Raw genomic sequence first — 25,673 nt, 5'->3', positions numbered from 1 at the left:
GTATGCTTATACACAGTTCCCAATTCTTATACTTCTATTTTGATGAAGAAATAAGTCATATAAAGCCTTTAGAAAAAAAGTGTGCTCACATACTTAAAATAGTGTTCTTACAGTATATACTTATAATTTCACACAACTCCTCTTTGTGAACAGTCACCAGAAAAGTTCAACATTTTAACATAACATTAAAAGGAATGTTCTATAAGTGTGTATCATGGGTGTGCCGATAACATATATTTAGATAGATATTTATGAAAGTATCCATTACGTATCTGTTAAACTGGTACTTGAGTTACATTTTCAAGAGAGCAAAAACAATTAGGAAGAAACTTCAATGGCTCTTTCAAAGAACACTATTTGACTACAATGAAACGTGTATTAGTATTTTCGACCCTACTTGTTTTGCCGATTTCATCTATTATAAACTAAAGTAGCTTGTGCTTTACATAGCGGCCTAAACTGATGATCCATTAGGTAATTCTTTATGTGTTGACAAAGTTGTGAATACAAGCTTCAGCTAGCATATTTAGAGATAATTTCTCCATGCTCATGCAGTGGTTAGCACGGTGGTGTCTCACAGCATTAGATGTTAATAATCAGCTGAGCTTATCATTGACCTAGACTCCTCAAAGGGGGCTAGTATTACTTTTTTTGGTGGGATCACAGTTATGACATCACCAGGGTCAGGAGGAGAGTGGTCCCTGTCTCTCATCCCACTAGTAACTCCATCTTCGAGGTCTTCATATAAAGTGCTAATGTGGAGTAATGGATGTGTGGGATTTCGATTGAAAACAGTCATTGGTTCAGGCTTTGTCTGACTAAGTGTTAAAGTTGAACTAGCAACTGTTGACCCTGACATGTGACTGTGGCTGCAGGTTAAGAATGTTCCCGAGACAGAAACATCTCTAAAGCTTTCAGATAACGGGTGATTCTCTTTCTCTAGGTCCTTCATGGGTTTTGAGGTATCTGTAAAATAAAAAAGCAGTTGAGAGTTACTATCACGGCAGGAAGTAATGTCCTGGCACAGCATGTTAATGCACCTGCGAAATCACAGAAAGATGATGTCAAATGTGTTCTGGAACAAAAAGACAAACACAGTGTTTAATACAGTCTGGAATTGGCTTTGGTTTTTATGTCCTTTACTTTAAGTACGTAACTCTTTAACTCCTAAAAGGGGTTAAACCAGTGTTAGCATTACCTCTTTGATGTGCCCTGTTGTTTTGGAGGACACTAGCTATGCCTCCTGCTTTTGAAAGCCCCACATGACTAGGGGTTTCAGCTATTTCTGTAGTTACAAGTCACAAATTCCAAAAAGTGCATTGCTGTTTTACAGTTATATGGTTTTTGGCATTTTTTTCTGAACTTGTAAATTCAATCTTGTCATAAATTTGGTTATATATGTCTTTATCGAGAGTAGATGACAAAACCTACTTACATATTTAGAGGATAAGGTAAGAGCCACACACCAGTTATAAAAAAGCAGAGATGCAACAAGAAAAAGATGATTTTCAGTAAATAAGTCAGACATCAAATGTAGACTAGTGTCAATTGTCTCAATGTTAGCTAGTCAAAAGTTATGCACGGTAGTTTTGATGTTAAAAAGTCAATGGTCAGGAAAAGTCTTGATGCTACCTATCCTCCCTGAAACACAAATATGTCCCGTCGAGGCCCATGTGCTCTGCCGAAGACCTACGTCTATCCTCTGTCCTCCAAGACTTCTCCAGGGTTGCACCTTTTCTGTGGAACTCCCTTCCCTTCTCCATTAGACTTTCACCCAGTCTCCATTCCTTCAAAAAATCTCTGATCTTTTACCCCCCTCCATGACTCCTCTCCTGCAACTGTCAAAAATAACCTACTAGGTTCTCAGTGATTACTTTTCTAGCAACCTATTTCATTACCTCTACTTATATCCTTTGTGTGACTATACACTACTCCCTCTAGCATGTAAGCTAATTGAGCAGGGCCCTCAACCCCCTCTGTTACTGTGTCACTATACCCCACTCCCTCTAACATATAATCTCACTGAGCAGGGCCTCAATCCCTCTGTTACTGTCACTATACCCCTCTCCCTCTAACATGTAAACTCACTGAGCAGGCCCTCAATCCCTCTGTTACTGTGTCACTATACCCCACTCCCTCTAGCATGTAAACTCACTGAGCAGGGCCCTCAATCCCTCTGTTACTGTGTCACTATACCCCACTCCCTCTAGCATGTAAGCTCATTGAGCATGGCCCTCAACCCCTCTGTTCCTGTGCATCCATTTGTCTAGTTACAATTACATGTCTGTTAGTCCACCCATTGTATAGTGCTATGAAATTTGCTGGAGCTATATAAACAATAAAATAATAATAATATTAATAATAATGTTAGGAAGTCAAAGAAATAATTTTGACAGTTTTTATGCAGTTGTTTTATTATCAGTCTATGATACACTTTTTAAGAATAGATGCCATTTCATTCTTTTACACACAAAAACTCTAATACATTTGAGCTGTGCAAGACTTGTGTGTACAGTGATATATCTGTTGTATACCTATAGGGCCAAATTACAGATGTGGCAATTTTATCTTTACTGGTTTATAGTATTATAGCTGTATATAATACATTTAGTATACAGTGCTCCTGTGTGTATTATATTTAGTATACTACACTCCTGTGCGTAATACATTTAGTATACTACACTCCTATGTGTAACACATTTAGTATATTGCTCTTCTGTGTGTAATAACGTCTGTACTCTACACTCCTATGTGTAATACATTTAGTATATTGCTCTCCTGTGTGTAATACATTTAGTATATTGCTCTCTTGTGTGCAATACATTTAGTATATTGCTTTCCTGTGTGTAATACATTTAGTATTCTACACTCCTATGTGTAACACAGTTAGTATATTGTTCTTCTGTGTGTACTGTGTTTAGTATACTACACTCATGTGTGTAATATATTTGGTATACTCTTGGTTATATAACATGCTATAAAATATATAAATTTGACATGCTAACATTTTTTAAACATTTTCTTGATTTATTTTTTCCATTTTAGGGAATTATTTATTATGACTTCTTTGATATGCTAAAACTATATCAAGGTTAAGCAGTAGTAGTAGGATGAAAAAAACAAGATGTTAAGCGCTAAGTGAATAAACCCCTTATATGGCAAGCAGGTTTCACTATGGACAAATGGTGAAGGAAGTCCATATAATATTGTATGACAATTACTGATGTAAATTAACCAGCATAATAGGTGAAAAAAACACACGCGGGGGGGGGGGGGGGGGGGGGGGAAGAGACAATGCCTGCGACAAAATCCTCCTTCAGGTGATGTACCTTTAAATATAGAAAGAAAAATACATAGCGTGATACCGTAAAATATATATTGGTTTATTAACAATCTGTGGCCCCCAAATTAAAAACTCTTACAAGAGATATATGTGGTTCTTGTCTCCAAGTCCCACACAACAGCTTGTCTGTTTTAGCCCAGCGGCTCTTTAAAACACGTTACCGATCCCAGTCGTCTGCAGTTGATGTTTAAAGTCCCGTGCACTCGGACAAGTTGTTTATCAATGCAGGTAAATGCTGGAATCTTGGTTTAAATGTTCGGCTTACTGGTGTCTTTAGTAAGTTGATTTCATCAATTTCATCTACGCGTTACGCCTGCTAGAACCCAGGCTTTTGAAATCAACTTACTAAAGACACCAGTAAGCCGAACATTTAAACCAAGATTCCAGCATTTACCTGCATTGATAAACAACTTGTCCGAGTGCACGGGACTTTAAACATCAACTGCTGACGACTGGGATCGGTAACGTGTTTTAAAGAGCCACTGGGCTGAAACAGACAAGCTGTTGTGTGGGACTTGGAGACAAGAACCACATATATCTCTTGTAAGAGTTTTTAATTTGGGGGCCACAGATTGTTAATAAACCAATATATATTTTACGGTATCACGCTATGTATTTTTCTTTCTATATTTAAAGGTACATCACCTGAAGGAGGATTTTGTCGCAGGCATTGTCTCTCCCCCCCCCCCCCCCCCGCGTGTGTTTTTTTCACCTATTATGCTGGTTAATTTACATCAGTAATTGTCATACAATATTATATGGACTTCCTTCACCATTTGTCCATAGTGAAACCTGCTTGCCATGTAAGGGGTTTATTCACTTAGCGCTTAACATCTTGTTTTTTTCGTGTTGTTTATATCTGAAAATATCTGAGAATTTTCATGTGTATGTTATAGCAGCGTTTTACTAATTAGTCACTTATTACATCTGTATATATCGCGCTCTCTAAACAGTTTTGTTTTGTGAGTAGTAGTAGGATGTTATGTAGTATTATTTATTGAAATATACTGTGGTGTAACGTGTATATTGATTAAATATTCTCCAGGTGGATTAAGCTACATAGCTTATTAGGAAGTACCTACTGCAGATAAAAATGCGTTTGCAGAATGGACTTTCTTCTATATAACACTTCTTCACATGCTTTTAGCTAAAGTGAGCATGATTTAATTGCATAAAAAGTCATATTAATATTTATCTCTATAGAGAGAGAAAATGTAGCCATCTTTGCTGAGGTTTTTGATTTTTTCCTCGGATTTCCAAGTCCATGTGAGCTCAGTGTAGTGGATTTATCTCACTGCTGTGAAGGGATAATTTAATGAAAACTATCCTTTCGTTAGCTTGGTATATGTATGATTATTTACAGTGAAAATTGCTCTTTGACACATTTTCAATAGATGAAAGAGGACAATAGGAAAAGCAATAAATAAGGGAACATATATATTGGCATGTGCACTTATATAACATTCAACCAAATAAGCGCTAATTTATATAAATGGTTACTCCAAGCACCATGACCAATTCAGTGATTTGAAACACTGTTTTTGGTTGGGGCAGCCCTTTAACAGCACAATTAATGTATAGTGCATGGTGCTGATACTGTCAAAATATTATTCTGTTTATAATTGTTCTACGTTTGCTCTTGCAGCAGGCTTCCCAACAGTCCCAATTTCAGGGTCCTAACCCGCTGGCTCGCTTTAGTTCCCTGGTGTCCCGCATTTGGAGACACCATGGAACTGTCCCTGTGGAGCACAACACCAGGATATCATTAGATGCGCTAGCACTGTGTACCGGGCACTAGGGCCGTACAGTGCTCCTTGTAGGTGACCAGCTAGGCAGCCTGGCAATGGCCAAAATGCCTCTTTTCTGGGTTAGCGCAGCCATATGGGCATCACTTGTCCTGATCCACCCGTTCAGACTGTTGGGAGGTGTGTTGCAGTTGTTTTTCAGTATAGTTATTGTAAGTCAATGAAAGAGCACAGTGTAACATTGCTAGCAGATGGCTTTACTGATGTGAACTTAGTGGTGAAATACATTGCAGGCTGTCCAGATCCAGGCTTATATCAGCACCCTAAGCCTGTGCCCGCTCCTCTGATTATTTGTGAAATTTGTGGTCACCAGGGTGGTGCAACAGATAACTGCTGGCATTCGTCACTTGGTAAAGTTTGAGTTATATGTTCAAAAAGAACAAACACATTGCAAACTAAAAACAAAGGAGTTTATACTTGTAAAATAAAACGGCTAACACAAACCCAAACAAATACCCTGATTAAAAGGAAAGAGGGGTATAGCCTAAAGTCGTGTGGATGTGCACTCAAATAATATCGGTCAATCCATAATATAAAGAAACGACAGTGATAATCAGATTTGGTGATTCTCCCTTGATAAGAATAAAGTTAAGGAGCTGCAAAACAATGTAATAGGCTGACCTCTTGTATCTAAACAAGTAACCTGCTTTAAAATTATTCCTTCCGATCTCTTAGTTTATGATAAGCCAATTAATGAGTAACAGAAAAATCTCAACAATTGATGTAAAGCTAAAAAAACACTACATTGCCACTGTAGGGAAACTTACTATCGGCACATTCCTCCAAAGAACTAAGACACTGTAGCCACTTAATAGTGTATCACAATGCAAATTCGCCAGTACATAATATTGCTACAAAAAGTAAATCTCTAAAAATATTGATACAGTGCCATGTCTGCACTCTTAATCAGGCAGCTAAGTATCTATTAATCCCGGAGTAACTAAGAATTCAAACAGAGTAAACTAACCCCATAGTAACATTGAGAAATAGTTGTCTAATTCAAACTCAAATCACTGAAAGCGATCCGAGCCCCTGATGTGTGTGTTTCGTCAGAGAGGGTGAGAGTGCTCATCAGCTCATTAGATTTCCGATAGATAAACACCTTAGTTTTTTTTGTTTGCAGTGTGTTTACTCCCCTCCCCCCCTTCTATTTTTTTGGTGTTTTTATATTGATCAATTATATGGCTCAACCTTTTTTTTTCTTTTTCTTTTTTTTTATTAATTCAGAAAGAACATTTTCCCTTGCCTCCCTAAATATAGTTAAATCTTATTCTGCAGCTGCTGGTTATGCCCCTGTCTGTGTCTGACCTGCCTGCTGTCTGTTGACATCATCAGAAGTGGTGGTCTGATCCAATCACAATGCTAGCCCATAGGATTGGCTGAGACTGTCAAGGAGGCAGATCAGGGGCACAGCCTTTACCAATCAGCATCTGCTCTATGAGGAAAGTTCAGTGTCTGCATGCAAAGGGTGGAGACACTGAACGGCAGTGTACTCACTGTGTAGCACTGCCCCAGGAAGCAACTCTAGTAGTAAACTGAGGAGTGGCCAGTGGAGTTATTACTAAGCTGTAATCTAAACACTGCATTTTCTCTGATTATACTCACAAGAACAAATGCAATAAGCTGTAGCTGTTCTGGTGACTATAGTGTCCCTTTAAGCAGAAGCAACCCATAAATACAAAATCCTCTCTCGGGGCACCTTAAAGTAGATCTGTCATCTGCTGTTTTTCGTTCTGTTTATTCCTCGAGTGACATTACAAAATAGCACCTAATATGCATTGAATAAAAAGATGTAGCAGCATACTGAAGGCAAATCAAAAGAATGACAAGCAGGATTTTATAAGTCAAGCTGGTCCAAATGCATATAGTAAAACGTATTTTAAACAGTTTCACTTTCTTAATTTTAAGTGCTCAGTTTAAAGAATATACCTCATATCAATGTTTTTCCTGAGTGAATCATTCCAGGTTGTTAGTTCTAGCATTTCAATTGGTCATTAATGATTGATGAATGAGCAATTTTAATGAAATGTACATGTACCGGATGATCCTGGCCTCTAAATACAGATATACTGGAAGAAAATATTGACATCACCCATCTAACAAGGTCTTTGGCAGAAGGCCAGCTTGTATTCATGCTCATGCAGGAGAATACATTGATAACTAGATGGTGACGCAAATCACCACAAATGAGGATGGACAAGTTGGCATGTTTGAGAAGAGCCCTTCTACCAGCAATTTAAAAAAAAAAAAGTATAATTAGTGGGGTAATAGCTTTTTAATCCAAATAGATATCTGACTGCCATTCTGGGGTCAATACATATTTTTTTCCTAATTTGTTAGGAAGTACTTTAGACTGGAATTTTGTCTTCTTTTGGTTCAACAGCAAACACAAATATGAGAAATGCTGAACTTGATGGATACATGTCTCTTTTCAGCTTTGTAATTATGTAACCATGTATACATGAACCCAAATCCTATGTATTTCTTTTTACTTTTAAATTTTGGTCTCTTATGAAATCGTTTTGTATTTTTTTTCTTTTTTAATCAATAAAATATATTGATGGTTTCAAGTAGTAATAGCAGCAAATATAAGTAGTATAATATGTTAAGTTATGTTATGTTAATAATCAACATATACATACATAAAAGTAAACTATACACTGATTATATGTGAACAACAATCCACTCACTGACTGACTTCACCCATTATTTGGAGCACAGAAACAGAACAAAAAAGGGTCAAGTAAAATTAGTCCGTGTGGAAGAAGAAAAGGAATGGAAGAGCAAAGTAAAGTAAGAAGGGATGGAGGAGAGGGGGAAACCTTTGTACAATGTACCGGTGACAAAATATTTACTTTGAATTTATACCAATGGTTAATAAAGGTTGAGCCTATGACAATATGAAAACAAGAGGAAGGTGACTTACCTTTCACAGATGATGAGACGTGGACAATCACAGTATCTTCTTGATTCAGGAAACCGCTTTCTTGGCTTTCCGATGTGGCAATAGGAGCATTGTCCCGTGCTTCTGATTTGTTTTTTTTATTGCTTAGAACGTATGGGTGGACATCCAACGAGAAGTGCCTAGCATGTTTTTTATCGCCGTTGTCAATAGTGATGGTGCTTGTATCCATTTTCTGCGGCAATGACTGTGTAGAGGATTTGGATGAAGTCTCAATGAGGGGCGCTATCAAGCTGTCTGTTGCAGTTTTCCGTCTCATAGGTTTAGGCTTGTCAGGTTTGCTATTTTCAATCTTCATTATGGCTATTTGTTCCTTAAAGGGTTGGGGTAAGGGATTGCTACTTGGTATCCATTTCATTTTCTTCCTAGGACGTTTGATGACAAGCTGTTCGTTGACATCTATATCTGCCGGATCAGCGCTGGGATCTACCGTTTGCATCCCTGAATCACGCATGGTTGGTGTTGTATCGTAATTAGACTGGGCCAGCGCTGCAAGCAATTGGCGAACCACATTGTCGTACATCAAGTCACTTTCGTTTGTGATGAAATCCAGGCGATTAAGGGACTTTATATGGTCACGGTTTTCATTGCAAAACATGGCGAGAATATTGATATCGCAAAACTGGGATTTTTGCCATTGTTTCTTTGTTTTTATGCCAACCTTATTGAGCTTGTCAAAAATGAAGTTGGACTTCCGAACGATAAACAGGTGGATTAAATTGATGAGGATGATCAGGTTCATCAAACTGAGAAGAAAAATGTCCACTGAAGCAATAATTCTTTGGAGCTGAACAGATGGCAGCTTACAGTTCACCCATATAAGGTGCTTTGAGTTGCTGGTTTTATGATGGGGCTCCCCCAGAGCACAGGTGAATTCATTCTGCTTTTGAGTTGCATAATAGATACTTAAATAGGTAATGGGTATGATGCTTAAAAATATGATGAGCAAATGTCTTGCCAAGTATAGTTTGGCCAAAAAGTTACTTCGTCCCCTTCTTTCAAGATACTTTTCAAAAAGATTCTGCTCAGGGCTTTTCTCTTTCTCCGCGTTTTCGATGATCTCCCTCTTTTCTCTTTCTGTGATACCCGGTCCCTTGGATTGAATTTGTTTCTCTATTTTGGGGGCCCTACCCTCAGCTGCTCGATGGTAGCAATTATCAATTTCTTGAAGCAGAAAGTTCAGTTCTGAGGTCAATCTCGTTGAGGCAAGGAACTCCCAGCCGAGGGCAGGAATGTACATTATCCCAGCAAATGCCAGGAGAGCATAAGGGAGAAACTTGTGCTCAAACAATGAAGACCACTGACTGGCGTTCACTCCCGGAAGTGCATCTTTAAGTTCAGTCCAGCAATATCCTCTCGCATACAAGGCTTGATCACGGGTGAAGTTGTGGGGTGTATAGCAATATATAGGCTCCTCTGCATAACAGAGAGAAAAGTCACTGCTGTGGTTTTAACCTACAAAAGAAGCTCTGAAAAATAAATATATTTAAAATGATAGAATTTTTGGCTTGTACTATATTATAAAAAAAGCATTTTGGCCAAAAATAATAATAATAATAATTAGTAATCGCCTACCATCACTACTTAATTGCTTTTTTTCTTTTTGACCAATCCAAAAATCAAATGCAGTGATTTGCATTATATAAAAAAAAGCAGAAAAGATACATCAATTCAAGCCCTAACAAAATCCAATGCTTTGTTTCTTTAAACCTTTATACCTTATTGTGGATCTGAAGGCATAGCTGCAATAAATCACTTTTTACTAATTCCCTAAATCTACGTGAAGGTTGTGCTTTCCTGGTTTGTTTTTTTATCTTTTTAATTGTTTTACATCTATTTAGTTTAAAAATCAGGTACTATTTTATGTTAACAGAGCTGATTACAGGGGCCTGGGAGCCCGTATCCACATCACTCGAGCAGCACCTGCATCCTATCCCATTTGTACTGCTACCAGACCCAGTCAATCTCCAACATTACAGGGAATAATTATCTAAATCACGTTACTTAAATGTACATTCCATTTCATTAAACTATTAAAGGGGAACTGTTACTTCTCAAGATTTTTACCTATTTACTTATCCCCTATATTTAAAGGGACATTATAGGCAGCCAGACCACTGTCCCTGTCAGTTTAGCCCTGCAATTGTGATTATTGCAGGTATTGAGAAACTCCAATAATTACAATGCAGGGTTAACTCCACCTCTAGTGGTTGACTACCAGACAGCCACTAGAGATGCTTCCGGCTTGTTAGGCAAATTTTGGTCACATAACTGAGCCTGGACGTCCTCACGCTATGCATGAGGACATCCAGTGTCAGCTATAACATTGTACGAAAGCATTGAATCAATGCTATCCTATGGGGTTGTTCTAATATGATCGCGGGGATCACCACGCATGCGTATTAGGTCCCCAATGTCGGCCGAAGTCAAGGGAGGAGGAGTGAAGGTTGAGCCTGACCCAGCACCGAGGGACATCAGCACTGGATTTAGGTAAGTGACAAAAGGGTTTTTAACTCTTTCATCATTACAGGTAAGGGGCATGTGATTTTGTATTACTAGCCTATAGTTTTCCTTTGACAAATGTGTTTGTGAGGTGAAAAATAAAATGTAATGTACAAATCCACACTCTATCCTGGAACAGGGCATCCCGATTTTAACTTCATGTCAATGATTGTTATAATGTATAAAGTGTTGCCCTTTTCTGCCATTGAATAGTGGAGTTAGTGGAAAATGAGAAACAAAAACAATGTTTCTCCTCCTCATTTGCATTGCGTGCCCTGGCTCTGCCTGACTGACTGTGATGTCACTAAGTAAGTAAATTCTTTAGTAAATATTTAAAAGAAAATGGAGCATCCCATAAAAAAAATAAAAAACTGTTGCCACACGTTCTAGGTGCTTTGCAATGTTTATTCAATGCTATACTTTATAGGGATGGGACAGTTTACCTTTAAGCATATAATACACTATAAACTGAAGGGTGTGAGAAAGTGTTAATGCAACTTTATTGACAATAACATAAAAACATAAATGCCACTGTTTGGGTTTGTGCATGCATAATGATAAGACAAAAGATATTTATTGGGGTGATTTTATATATATATATATATATATATATATATATATATATAAACTCTATAAAATATAGGTAATCTAAATTAGTCACAGACGATAAGGAGGCATTCAAAGCACCATAACCACTACTGCCCAGTCTATGTTACTCATATATAGGTCAAACTGTTTTGGAACTCTCTCTGGTAGTCATAGAAAAAGCTTTTATTCTACAGCTTTGAGAACGTCTAACTTACATTTCCATATTATCAATATAAATACAACCTAAAAGGCGATTCTAAGCAAAGCACTGCACTAAACCTCCCCCAATGTTTTTAGAATATTATTACCACCCACGTTGGACAGAACTGATATTAATAGTAAGTGAAATGTTGGCACAATCAATACTGCGGAAAAAGAGGACATTATAAACACTAAACCCAGCTGTAGTGGTTATGGTACAGAGATTGTCCTTTAAAATTGCAGCAACTGAATATATAGACACAGTAACACAGGAGCTCCGAGATCCATAACCTTTGCAATGAGCTAATATTGTTACAGTAGCATATATTACTCTAGATCTTATGGTGTCCCTTTAATAAGCATGACACATAATGAACAATGTTGCAGTGTGCGTGCCGTTACAGATTACAAAATGGTCATTTAGCCAATATCTAATTGGAACAGGGCACAGATGGTCTAACATTAAATTTCTAGTCTGTACATGGAAAAACGTCACAGAGGAATATGTTGCTTCAACAAATAATTCACACACAAGAGAAATAAGCCATCTGTTAAACATTCTTCTGGAGGCAGAAAAATAAATATATATTTACTTTATTAATGCTGTTTGCGGTTCTCACAAGGTAGATGCCTGAAGCTGGTAACATATTTGCAATCCTTTCCATTGCGATATTTCACCATAGAACATGTTGGGTGCACATGGAATCCCAAGGCAAATTATGTCATGTAATTGTCCTGCTATTTCAAAATATCTCTTACAAATCAAAACAGTATTTGATTATTACTATAGTTATACAAAACGAATACAATAAATATTCTGATCTTCATATTATCTCTCTACTCCCAACCCTGTGTATACACGGGGTCATTTTTATTTGCATTATAGCACAATGTTAAATGATGAGTCCATTATCTTGATAAAATCCTAGTATAGGGGCGAAAGTGCTACTGTGCTTGCAAGCTACATGTTTTTATTACACTTTATAGAGGTACTGAACCCCCTGTGAGTAGTTTTGTGGATGAGAAGATATTTAATTTCACTTTTTCACCTACTTTGAGGTTTTCAATATTTTAGTGGGTTATTTACTAAACTGAGAATTCAAAGTGAATTTCAAATTTAAAGGAACACTACAGCGTTAGGAATGAAAACCTGTATTCCTAACGCTACGTGGCCCTGTCCCTGGTTCTGTATGGGCATCTCGCCTATTTGCACTATAAATTAGTGAAATAAAAGTTTGACTTACCTGTGACATAATGGAGGAGGCATGGTCTCCTTTGCAATGGGCCAATCCAGTGCTCCTCATAGAGGACCTGATGCGCATGTGTGCATTCGAGTTTCCTCATTGGAAAACATTGTATTCCTTGGTTTTCTGTAGGGCTTGTGCGTCACGTGAAAGAGTTTTACTCGTTCATTGCAGCAGAATCGTCTCTGGTGGCTGTCATTATGACAATCGCTAGAGGTGGATTTAACATAGTTTCTAAAACAACTGAAAACATTTGCATTGCAGACTTAATAAGGGACACTGCGCCGTGAGATCACTTCATTGAGGTCAAAATAGCTGAACGGGGAAAAAAAGTCAGCTGTGCTTTCAATTTGGGAACTCTGGCCATTTCACTTTGAATACTCACTTTAGTAAATAATGTGTATTCTCAGCTGGCCTTACCCCTACTGGATATGGCTTCCTACACGAGTCTGGGAAAATTAATTGGATCTACTAAAGAGTCTTGAAGTTACCCAGGTACCAAGTTACTTCGGCTAATATTGCTGTTTTCAGACCTAACTAAGACTTTGTTGGGACTAAGTTGTGATGGAAGCAAGGTAAGTAAAATTGATTTTTTACTTGGTGAGGGGTGGACACCTGATAGCTACTAGAGACAGTTAGACTCTGCAAGGCAAGCTTGGCCGTTTTACATTACTGGCTTATACATACAGGGACGTGGCACCCAGATGTCCCTTTAACATATTTATAAAATAAACCCATGTAATAATTCAAAGTTATTGTGGGGTGCTTAACATGATCCTTTAAACAAATAGGTTCACTTACTGTCTGCCACTTGAAGTGCTCTCCATATTAATCAGAGGCCATTTAACGATAATTCTATTTATTTTACTAATTGTTTACTATATCTGCTTCCTTAAAGTTCTGTAAAAGCAACAGTTTGTTTGTAACAAAGGCATTTAGATGATATTGAGAAATAGGTATTCCCGAACAACACTTTAACATCACTTCATCTGAAATCATTCCTCCCGTTTGAAAATGGACCATGATATAGCCTGAGCCCCAGCTGTGAGCATGTACAAATTGAGTCTCAGTAGCTTTCTTACACAAATCTGTTACACTGAACTGTTAGCTGCTTTGAAGCGACTCTGTCTGTCGTCCCAAACTTACCTTTCTCCAATCTTATCCACTTCTCTTCCTCTTCCCGAATCTGTTCTCCTTTTCTTTATTTTTATGAGCTATTTTGCCTTGTTTTTCCTGTGCTTGACATATCTCAACAAAGAGTGTTCAAACAAGTTTAAAACAATCAAGTTTAGTTATTAAGGCTTTTATTGTGACATGTGTAATTACATACATAGGTTATCTGAGTGGAGCTCACGTTGTACAATATTTTGCATATATTAGTTATGACAACCAGTTGATGTTCGCATTTTTGTGTATATAGCCTTTTCCAGCTCCGTTTTTCACCGTGTTCTTGGGAGTCCATCAATTCCTGGTGTGCGCATCTTTGCCAGGATATAACCAGTATCAGTAAGTGCATCTGCCCCAACTATTTTCTTGGGTAGTATTAACTTAAACTATAACATTAACCTTCATCAAAACTATGCAGTTTCTCCCTAAATAACCGCCTCCGAACTTGCGTTCATCTCCTTTAATACCCCATCCCTGTGGGAGAGTTGCTGGAACTTCTTTTTCCCCTTTTCTCGTATTTGGGGGTAGTTGATGCGTAGTGTTGCTGGTGTGTTGTAGTGTTCATGTTGTCTGTTTGCTGATTGTATATGTAGCTGAAGCCAGTGCGACTTTCCCCTCTAGCGTGTGTTTCTCCTATTGTCCTTTGTTCCCCCAAGGATCTAAGCCCTCTGGCTTTGTCCCTGTCTCTCCCTCTCTCTGTAGTAATTTGAGCAATGTCGCCTCTACAGCCTGTTTTAGAGCTGGATTCCTGTTCCCGTTGGGGTGTAGTTCTCGTCTGCTGAGTATGTGCCGCGTGGTTGTGTGTCGGTCAACTTTGTGTGTCCCGCCTCCCTCTCCCCCCCCCCCCTGGTTTGTATGGCCTATTCCGGCCCCGCCCCCCCTCCCCCCAGCGTACTCCTAAGCAAGTTGTCGTGTCTCAGTCTGCACCCCCTTAGGGGTTTCTTCTCCCTCCCTGTGGCTCTGGTGGGTGGATGTCTGTCAGGTTGCTCCCCCCTGGGAGAATCCACATGGGAGACAAGAGGGGATGAAGGGAAACAGCGAAGGGAGGGTGGGGGGCATCAACACAGGGTAGAACCAAGGAATGAATTTGCCGTCCGCTCCACCCCGGGAGTCCCCCCCCCCCCCCCCCCAAGTCAGGCCCGCACCCCGCCCTTAGAGCCCTCCACCTCCCCCCAACCCCCCGCCGGCGTCTTCCGTGAGCCACCTCATCCAGTGGTACCATGTTTGGAGGTATCGCTGAGTTTTCCCCTCGGCTTCTCTTATTTCTTCCACTCTGTGTATCCAGTCTCTTGTGGTGGGAACCGTCTTCCGTTTCCAATGGCTGGGTATGAGGCTTCGCGCTGCATTGAGCAGATGTGGCAATACCGTCTTCTTGTATCTCGCCGGAGGTAATGAGGTTACGTAAAGGAGGTAAGCCTCTGGAGTGAAGTCGATGCTGGCATCTGTGATTGTGGTGATAATTTCGTGCACCTTCTCCCAGAAAGGCTTGTTTTTAGGCAGGTCCACCAGATGTGGAACTGCGTGCCCAGTTCCCTGTTGCATCTCCAGCACTCCGGGTCGTTAGTACATCCCGTGAGGGCGAGTTTTTCCGGGGTCCTATACCAATGTGTTAGCATCTTGTAACCCGACTCCTGGTACTTGGTGCTGATCGAGGCTTTATGCGTGTTCAGGAAGACGTCTTGCCATTGATCTTCTGTCAGGGGGTGTCCCAGGCAGGGGAGGGCTGGCAGCCTTAGGCCTGGGGGGCAAAACCAGTCAAGTGGCCCATTGCGCCACTAAATCAGTTCACCGTCCATGCCCACCTTTTTCTGGTTTTATAACGGATATTGATGTTATGCAAATCAGTAGCTCTTTGCCATACCCGCTCCTTCACGGCTCTGACTTTCAATGTTGTCAGAGCACAGGCTGAGAATCTCTTAGCCTGTGCTCTGACTCACTAACTGAGCGCCGGAACCACGAGGGAGAGGATATGATCTGACTGCACCTACTGCTGGTGCGCACCAGTGGACCACCAGTGAATCGTTTAAATTAAATATGCTGGTGTACCCAACTTGTGAGCTGTGTTGGCAGCCAGGCGCCTCTGTTGTCATGGCACCCTGCGTGACCGCACAGCTTGCCCACCCTAACGGCTGGCCCTGCTGACACACACTGATGTTACTACTTAGACATCCCTCAATATTAATACAGAGATGAGAGCAAACACCAATAAACTGTGGAAACAGAGCTGATCCCCCCCAAATTTATAAAGGTTTGCTTAGAGGATTTATTCAAGATTAAATCATGCCTCCTCCTCTCTCCCCCATGCGCTGCTCTGTAGGCTGGGAGGAAGTTGTGACGAGGTGCCCTTCGCCACTTTGTCCTGGAGAGGCCTGCTTGCCCGCCTCCTCCCCTGCGACTATGGTCCTGGACTATATTGCACTGCAAACCCTGTATTCAGGCATATGGACTTGTATTAGACTGTCTTTTTCCCTTTATCTATGCTGTAGGTTTGGACTGCTAATATAACCTAACAGCCAGGGGATTTAGGCGAATATAGTGCATGAGAATGCCATTACTGGAGAATACAGCCGTTCGCATGATTTCATGCGAATTCTTTGTGCTCTGAATAGGTGGCCGCCATTTCGGGACTTTTCCACGTGTTCGCGGCCATCTTGCGTGCGAACAGCGGTGTTTGCCTGTGAACGCATGGAACTGAAATCGGAAGCACAAACAGGCGAATACCGCTAAGACCTCCAGACATCCAGAATTACGCACGGAAACTACCGAACGACCGGCCGTTCGGTAGTTATACTTAACTTAGTATGGGGATTCTAGCGACCACAAAGATGCGAATGGATGGCAAGAATTTCGTCTATTTTACCGTGCGAACGGAGACCGACCGCAAGGCCAAAACTCATGGAACTATTTTCGGCTAGTTGGTCTGTGCGGTCGGTCAAAACTTTGCAGCCCTGTATCTCCCGAACCATCCATCCGAATGGGCTGATTTTTGGACAGACTGTTCCCCTGAACAAGGGCTATTTGGGGATACCAGATTTAAAGCTGTACCCCCTGTTTTTGGGGTACATCCAGAACTTGGGTAAAATAATGTATGTTTTAATTAGGTTATGTGTTTATCTGAGGGGAGGAGACGTGGGGGTGTTACCATGCATGTGATTGGTCAATTTCATCCTCCCCCTGGGAGTGTCCTGTATGTACCTGATCCTAATAAAAAGCAGGCTGGGTGTTCCAGTCCTCAGACCTCTTCTGACCCTCAATACGTAGCCGTGTCTCGTTATTGGAGGGAACTGCTATATCATACTGGGGATTGCTATGCTCTGCATATTCCCCTGAGCTCTTAATCACTTAGCTCTTTTAAGAGCTTGTTCCGGATACGCTCTCCTGGAGGAGAGGTCTTCCCCACACGGTCCTGGAGGACAGAAGCCGATCCAGGGTGGAAGGAAGACGGCGCGGCTCCAGTTAAGCTACGGCGGTTGTGGAGCCTGCGGTGGTTGTGGTGTCGTCTGCAGTGCTTGGAGTCCTCTGAGAGCGCTAGGAGCATCCATCAACGGAGGGTACTCGGTCGGGGTACACGGAGCTCCGTTACATTGGTGGCAGCGGTGGGATGGCATCCTAGTGCGAGGAGAAGCAGCTCAGAGACACGGGTAACGTTTGGAGTTACAATTGAGGGCAACGCTAGCCATTGGGCAGCGCCCCTGGCTACAACAGGATGGCTTCCCTAGGGCGAGGAACAGCATCCTGGGAACACCCAGCCAAACTGGACTATTGGTATAGTCACGTACAGTTTGACGCTATGCTGAAGCGGCGGTTGGATATCTACGGGTCCCTTCTAACCGAGGAAATGGTACCAAGAATAAGGAGAGAACTGGCGGAGTATCTGCAGATGGAAGCCGAATATCGGGCAGTGAGGGCAAAGTATTCCGTCCCTGCGCCCCAACAACAGCGTGAGTTACAGGGGGCCGAAGGGGCCGTCCTTTCCCCCCAGCAGCCGTGTGTCCTACAGAGAGCAGAGACAGTTGGTCCCTCTCTACAGCAACAGGACCATGGTAAGGGAGTGGAGACAGGCAGTCTCCCTCTCCAGCGGCAGTGTGTACCCCAGGGGGCCGAAGGTGCCGTCCTTCCCCCCCAGCAGCAGTGTGTCCTACAGAGAGCAGAGACAGTTGGTCCCTCTCTACAGCAACAGGACAATGGTAAGGGAGTGGAGACAGGCGGTCTCCCTCTCCAGCGGCAGTGTGTACCCCAGGGGGCCGAAGGTGCCGTCCTTCCCCCCCAGCAGCAGTATGTCCTACAGAGAGCAGAGACAGTTGGTCCCTCTCTACAGCAACAGGACCATGGTAAGGGAGCGGAGACAGGCGGTCTCCCTCTCCAGCGGCAGTGTGTACCCCAGGGGGCCGAAGGTGCCGTTCTTCCCCCCCAGCAGCAGTGTGTCCTACAGAGAGCAGAGACAGTTGGTCCCTCTCTACAGCAACAGGACCATGGTAAGGGAGTGGAGACAGGCGGTCTCCCTCTCCAGCGGCAGCCTGTGTTTCCAGGAGAGGAGCACAGCACCCCCTCTCCCCAGCGGCAGCTTCCCCCAACAAGGGGAGACACCAATCCTCCAGACGGCGCAGATGGGACCGTGGTCTCTGTGCCTGACCTACAGGGATGCTGGACAGCCCTTCCAGATCCCCAACTACCCTCACCGGGACACCCAGAGGAGGGGGTAAGTACAAATTCCCCTCCCCAGCTAACCCCTAGCGTGGCACCAGGGTTAACGGAGGCGATGCTAACCCCTCCTGACGTCCATGTTCCCTTGACTACTGAGCCGGACTATGGTCTCAGTACCCCAGCGGAAGAGCTGGCAGCTGGACAGAGCGCAGTCGGCCTCTGCCCTACCCTTGTCCCTGGTCCAGAGCCTGATGTCCTGCAGGCTACCCCAGCGGAAGAGCTGGCAGCTGGGCAGAGTGCAGTCGGCCTCTGCCCTACCTTTGTCCCTGGTCCAGAGCCTGATGTCCTGCAGGCTACCCCAGCAGAAGAGCTGGCATCTGGGCAGAGTGCAGTTGGCCTCTGCCCTTCAAGTACCCTCGGCATGTGGCCTCATTACCACAGCCAAATACCCAGGTGCAGTAACTGTGTGTTGTGGGTAGGCTGTTCCTGTACTTTGATGTTGTGGGGGGGCCACTCGGACATCTGTTTATTGTGGGTTGGTGGATCGACTAACGGAGGCACTGACCGACAGAAGGTCAGGTGCCTGGTTAGTCTTCCCCCCAAAGGGGAGATGTGTGACGAGGTGCCCTTCGCCACTTTGTCCTGGAGAGGCCTGCTTGCCCGCCTCCTCCCCTGCGACTATGGTCCTGGACTATATTGCACTGCAAACCCTGTATTCAGGCATATGGACTTGTATTAGACTGTCTTTTTCCCTTTATCTATGCTGTAGGTTTGGACTGCTAATATAACCTAACAGCCAGGGGATTTAGGCGAATATAGTGCATGAGAATGCCATTACTGGAGAATACAGCCGTTCGCATGATTTCATGCGAATTCTTTGTGCTCTGAATAGGTGGCCGCCATTTCGGGACTTTTCCACGTGTTCGCGGCCATCTTGCGTGCGAACAGCGGTGTTTGCCTGTGAACGCATGGAACTGAAATCGGAAGCACAAACAGGCGAATACCGCTAAGACCTCCAGACATCCAGAATTACGCACGGAAACTACCGAACGACCGGCCGTTCGGTAGTTATACTTAACTTAGTATGGGGATTCTAGCGACCACAAAGATGCGAATGGATGGCAAGAATTTCGTCTATTTTACCGTGCGAACGGAGACCGACCGCAAGGCCAAAACTCATGGAACTATTTTCGGCTAGTTGGTCTGTGCGGTCGGTCAAAACTTTGCAGCCCTGTATCTCCCGAACCATCCATCCGAATGGGCTGATTTTTGGACAGACTGTTCCCCTGAACAAGGGCTATTTGGGGATACCAGATTTAAAGCTGTACCCCCTGTTTTTGGGGTACATCCAGAACTTGGGTAAAATAATGTATGTTTTAATTAGGTTATGTGTTTATCTGAGGGGAGGAGACGTGGGGGTGTTACCATGCATGTGATTGGTCAATTTCATCCTCCCCCTGGGAGTGTCCTGTATGTACCTGATCCTAATAAAAAGCAGGCTGGGTGTTCCAGTCCTCAGACCTCTTCTGACCCTCAATACGTAGCCGTGTCTCGTTATTGGAGGGAACTGCTATATCATACTGGGGATTGCTATGCTCTGCATATTCCACTGAGCTCTTAATCACTTAGCTCTTTTAAGAGCTTGTTCCGGATACGCTCTCCTGGAGGAGAGGTCTTCCCCACACGGTCCTGGAGGACAGAAGCCGATCCAGGGTGGAAGGAAGACGGCGCGGCTCCAGTTAAGCTACGGCGGTTGTGGAGCCGGCGGTGGTTGTGGTGTCGTCTGCAGTGCTTGGAGTCCTCTGAGAGCGCTAGGAGCATCCATCAACGGAGGGTACTCGGTCGGGGTACACGGAGCTCCGTTACAGAAGTGAAGAGTAATCACAGTCTCCCAGCACAACACCACCTGTGGCTGCATGGGGAACAGCTGTTTAATGTAATGCTTGCAGGACGGCCAGCTGCCGCAGAACCTCTTTGTTTCCGTCTCTGCAAAGGGCTCTAGGCACTGCTTGTTGTGAGTGTGAGCCACTGTAAATTAGGGGCAGAGGGCACTTGCACTGCGGTCAAGACAGGTCTGGGCAGGAGGAGAGTGCAGTGCAATCAGTGCACTCCCCTCCTGTGGGTCACCAGTAGACTGGTGCACCTGCCCAGGATCAGAGCCGGTGCAAGGATTTTTGCCGCCCTAGACAAAATATAAATTTGCCCCCCCCCCATGTGACATCACAATGCCCCACCCATATGATCTGCCATATGAACTAACGCCAGTGCTGCACACAGTGTGTGTTTACATTAAAAAGCCTGCAGGGACCAGCTATAGACACCAGAACCACTTCATTAAGCTATAGTGTCCCTTTAATGTGAGGTAAATTATAGATTAGTGTCACTGATAATATACTAGATTGCCTACTTACAATTAGATGAGGATGATGATGGGCTGCAGTTTGGCTCCACTGGTCTGGTGTAGAACAGGACCTCTGGAGGCTGTTTGCAACTGTGGTCACAAAATTCAACGTTCTGGGAGAATTGGAAGCAGCTCCATTTTTTGGGGGCCCTTACACAGCTCAAGGTCTGGGCCCCAGTGCCTGACGGTGAGTATGCCCATAAGGCCCACTCATAAGTCCACTTATATGTTCCACCCACCCATGAGCTCGCTCACAGGGAGTGGAGTGTGTAGGGGATGTGTTATGTGTTATCTCATATGTGTGCTTATGGTATGTAGTGTATAGGGATACCAGTTTGTGCAGGTGATGCAGTGTGTTTGTGTGTAGTGGAAGCAGTGTGTATTTGTGTATAAGGGATGTATTATGTGTTTCTGGTTGTGTGTGAGGGATGCATTGTGTGAATCTGTGTTTGTATGCATAAGGGATGCAAGGTGTGTGTCTGTATGTGTGTGCATTGAGTGTAAGAGATGCATTGTGTTTCTGTGTGTATGTAAGAAAAACAGTGTGTGTGTTTGCATGTGTGTGTAAGGGTTTGCATTGTATGTTTCTGTGTAAGGGTTTGCATTGTATGTTTCTGTGTATGTGTGCAAATGATGCATTGTCTTTGTGTGTAAGGGTTGCATTGTGTGTGTGTGTGTGTAATGGATGCATTGTGTGTTTCTCTGTGTGTAAGGGAAGCATGTTCTGTTTCTGTGTATGTATAGGGATGCATTGTGTGTTTCTGTGTATGTATAGGGGTGCATTGTGTGTTTCTGTGTATGTATAGGGATGCATTGTGTCTGTGTGTGTGTGCGCATAGTGTTAAAGAGCTCCCTGTCTTGCCCCCTGTCCTATAGAGCTGTCCCTTCTGTCCCTTAGAGCTCTCCCCTGCCCCTTAGTGGTCTCTCCTCTCCCCCACCCTCCCCTAGCGGTCTCTTCTCACACTCACCCACCCTCCCTGTGCTCTTCTCATCCCCCCTCCACCCTCCCTGTGTTCTTCTCACTCCTCCCTCTGTGTGTTCTCACCCCCCCTGTGTTCTTCTTACCCCTCCCTGTGTTCTTCTTACTCCCCCCCTTGTTCTTCTTAACCCCTTCTTCTTATTACTCCCCCCTTCTTCTTACCCCCCTTCTTCTTCTTAACCCTCCTACTTCTTCTTACCCCCTCTTCTTCTTCTTACCCCCTCCTTCTTCTTCTTACCCCTTCCTTCTTCTTCTTACCCCATTCTTCTTCTTACCCCCCTTCTTCTTATTACTCCCCCTTCTTCTTCTTACCCCCCTCTTCTTCTTACCCCTTCTTCTAATTACTCCCCACTCTTGTTCTTACTCCCCCCTTCTTCTTCTTACCCCCCTCGTTCTCACTTCCCCCTTCTTCTTACTCCCCCCTCTTATTATCCCCCCTCCCCTCTTCTTACTCCCTCTCTTCCCTCTTCTTACTCCCTCTCTTCCCTCTTCTTACTCCCCCCTCCCCTCTTACTCCCCCCTCCCCTCTTCTTACTCTCCCCCCTCCCCTCTTCTTACTCTCCCCCCTCCCCTCTTCTTACTGTCCCCCCCTCTTCTTACTCTCCCCCCTCCCCTCTTTTTACTCTCCCCCTCCCCTCTTTTTACTCTCCCCCCTCCCCTCTTCTTACTCTCCCCCCCCTCTTCTTACTCTCCCCCCTCCCCTCTTCTTACTCTCCCCCCCTCCCCTCTTTTTACTCTCCCCCTCCCCTCTTTTTACTCTCCCCCCCTCTTTTTACTCTCCCCCCTCCCCTTTTCTTACTCTCCCCCCTCCCCTCTTCTTACTCCCCCCTCTTTTTACTCTCCCCCCTCCCCTCTTTTTACTCTCCCCCCCTCTTCTTACTCTCCCCCCTCCCCTCTTTTTACTCTCCCCCCTCCCCTCTTTTTACTCTCCCCCCTCCCCTCTTTTTACTCTCCCCCCCTCCCCTCTTTTTACTCTCCCCCCCTCTTTTTACTCTCCCCCCTCCCCTCTTCTTACTCCCCCTCTTCTTACTCTCCCCCCTCTTCTTACTCTCCCCCCCTCCCCTCTTCTTACTCCCCCCTCCCCTCTTTTTACTCTACCCCCCTTCTTCTTACTCTCTCTCTCCCCCCCCCTTCTTCTTACCCCCTCCCCTGTAGGTGGCCGAGCTGCACTCCGGTCCGCGGTCCCGACAGTGTCCCTGTCCTTGCTTGTATTAGGGTCCCCCCACAAAGTGCAGTAATATGAAAATAAAAAGGTTAAAGATGTAGTCACATTTTCCCAGCTGTTTACCTATCCCCACCCTTCCTTCCCTCCCCCCCCCTGCCCGCCCCCCCCCCCACACACACAACTTCATGGAAAAGGAGCCTTATGTGCTTGTGTGGTGAGTGTCAATGCTTTCCTACGGAGCTTATGCATCATGTGACCACGTTTTACTTGATCAGTACCGCAGAAGCGCATATGAAGGTTGCCACACTGACAGCCACTAGAGGTGGATTTAACCCTGCAACGTAAACAGTGCAGCTTCTAAATAAAAAACGGATTAAGAGGGCAGGGACAAAGCATACAGCACGTCATTGACGCCAGGGGCGGGCTGGGAAGGGGGGCAGGGAGGCAATTGCCCCCCAGGCCGCCCTAAACCCAGGGCTGCCCACACCCAGCAAAAAAAGGAAAAATCTGAATCCCCTGCTTCTGGCTCTCTCCCTGCTTCTGGCTCTCTCCCTGCTTCTGGCTGAGGAGTCAGATTTTTCAACTTCCCTCACTCTCCCTGCAGCCTGCAGTCAGTGGAGTCGCCGGCCTCTCCTGATGATGTCAGGGGGAGGGGGCGTGACTTCCACTGCTCTTCTCACAGGACCGCTGGGGAGTCTGGGAGAAGAGCAGAGGAAGCCACGCCCCTCCTCCTGACATCATCAGGAGAGGACGACTTCACTGGCTGCTGTCCACCCCTCCCTGGCCTAAGGTAAGACTCAGGGAGGGGGGGGGGGGGGAAATACACTTTAGTGTTTTTTTTATTCCCCTCCTCAGCCCCTGTCCCCTACCTCAGCCCTGTCCCCGCCTCAGTCCCGGTCCCCTCCTCAGCCCCTGTCACCCTTCCTCAGCCCTGTCCCCTTAGTCAGCCCCTGTCCCCCCTCCTCAGTCCCTGTCCCCTTAGTCAGCCCCTGTCCCTTCCTCAGCCCCTGTCCCCACCTCAGCCCCTATCCCCATCTCAGCCCCTGTCCCCACCTCAGCCTTAGTCAGCCCCTGTCCCCACCTCAGCCCCTGTCCACACCTCAGCCCCTGTCCCCACCTCAGCCTTAGTCAGCCCCTGTCCCCATCTCAGCCCCTGTCCCCACCTCAGCCTTAGTCAGCCCCTGTCCCCACCTCAGCCCCTGTCCCCACCTCAGCCTTAGTCAGCCCCTGTCCCCTACCTCAGCCCCTGTCCCCACCTCAGCCCCTGTCCCCATCTCAGCCCCTGTCCCCACCTCAGCCTTAGTCAGCCCCTGTCCCCTACCTCAGCCCCTGTCCCCACCTCCCCTTCGTCAGCCCCTGTCCCCTTAGTCAGCTCCTACCTCAGCCGCTGTCCCCTACCTCAGCCCCTGTCCCCTACCTCAGCCCCTGTCCCCCCTCCTCAGCCCCTGTCCCCTTAGTCAGCCCCTGTCCCCTTAGTCAGCCCCTGTCCCCTTAGTCAGCCCCTGTCCCCTACCTCAGCCCCTGTCCCCTACCTCAGCCCCTGTCCCACCCTTTCCCTGCTCCTTTCCCCCCTCTCAGCTCCTGCCCCTTTCCTCAGCCCCATGCCCCCCACCACAGCCCCATAACATCCCCACTACAGCTCCTCTCCCCCAATTGCAACCCATATTACCCACACCACAGCCCCTTTCCCAAATTGTAGCCATCAACTTGCTTCAGCCCCTATCCCCCCGTACATTTCCTAAACCCCCAATTACAGCTTATACCCTCCACTACCACCCCCCTGTCCCCCACTACAGCCCTGTCCCCTTACTCAGCCCCTGTCCACTGGTTTTAAAAGTGTAAAGTTTGTGTGTGTGTGTGTATGAATATGTCTGTGTGTATGAGTATGTCTGTGTGTATGAGTATGTCTGTGTCAGTCAGTATGCCAGTATGTCTGTGTCAGTCAGTATGTCAGTATGTCTGTGTCAGTCAGTATGTCAGTATGTCAGTATGTCTGTGTGTGTGTGCGTCAGTATGTCAGTATGTCTGTGTGTGCGTTAGTATGTCAGTATGTCTGTGTGTGTGCGCATCAGTATGTCTGTGTGTGTGCCAGTATGTCTGTCTGTGTGTGTGTCAGTATGTCTGTCTGTGTGTGTGTCAGTATGTCTGTCTATGTGTGTGCAAGTATGTCTGTCTATGTGTGTGCAAGTATGTCTGTGTGTGTGTGTGCCAGCCAGTATGCCTGTGTGTGTGTGTGTCAGTATGTCTGTCTGTCTGAGTCAGTATGCCTGTAACAGTGTTTCTTTCTGTGTGTGTCTGTGTGAGTACCAGTATGTATCTCTGTGTGTGTGTGTCAGTATGTCTGTGTGCAAGTATGTCTCTGTGTGTGTGCCAATTTGTCTGTGTCAGCCAGTATGCCTGTGTGTGTCAGTATGTCTGTCTGTCTGAGTCAGTATGCCTGTAACAATGTGTCTTTCTGTGTGTGTCTGTGTGCCTGTCAGTTAGTGTGTGCGTGTGCCTGTCAGTGAGTGTGTGCTTTTTAGTGTGTGCCAAATCAGCAAGTGTGTGTGCCTGTCATTGATTGTCCCCCCCCCCCCCCCCACACACACACACACTTTCAATCACATGGGAAAGGTGTTTTTACTCTCCTCTTTGTGCAATGGGCCACTTGACTGGATTTGCCCCCCAGGCCT

The 25,673-nt window shown here is 44.8% G+C and overlaps 1 protein-coding gene across 2 annotated transcripts in view; it reads right to left on the bottom strand.

The window, feature by feature from the left end:
• Positions 1-146: 146 nt before the first annotated feature.
• The window catches only part of PANX2 (pannexin 2), a 52,580-nt gene continuing 27,053 nt past the window's right edge, over positions 147-25,673 (bottom strand). For both annotated transcript variants that reach the window (XM_063445069.1, XM_063445070.1), the window contains exons 3-4: positions 8,075-9,526; positions 147-966 (exon numbers count right to left, since the gene is read on the bottom strand). In XM_063445069.1, coding sequence (XP_063301139.1) covers positions 590-966; positions 8,075-9,526 — 1,829 coding nt within the window. In that variant the 3' untranslated portion in view covers positions 147-589. The remainder of the gene's footprint in view (positions 967-8,074; positions 9,527-25,673) is intronic.

Source organism: Pelobates fuscus, chromosome 3 (assembly GCF_036172605.1).
Source record: "Pelobates fuscus isolate aPelFus1 chromosome 3, aPelFus1.pri, whole genome shotgun sequence".
Lineage (NCBI taxonomy): Eukaryota > Metazoa > Chordata > Amphibia > Anura > Pelobatidae > Pelobates > Pelobates fuscus.
This window is presented reverse-complemented; position numbering and strand designations above follow the sequence as displayed.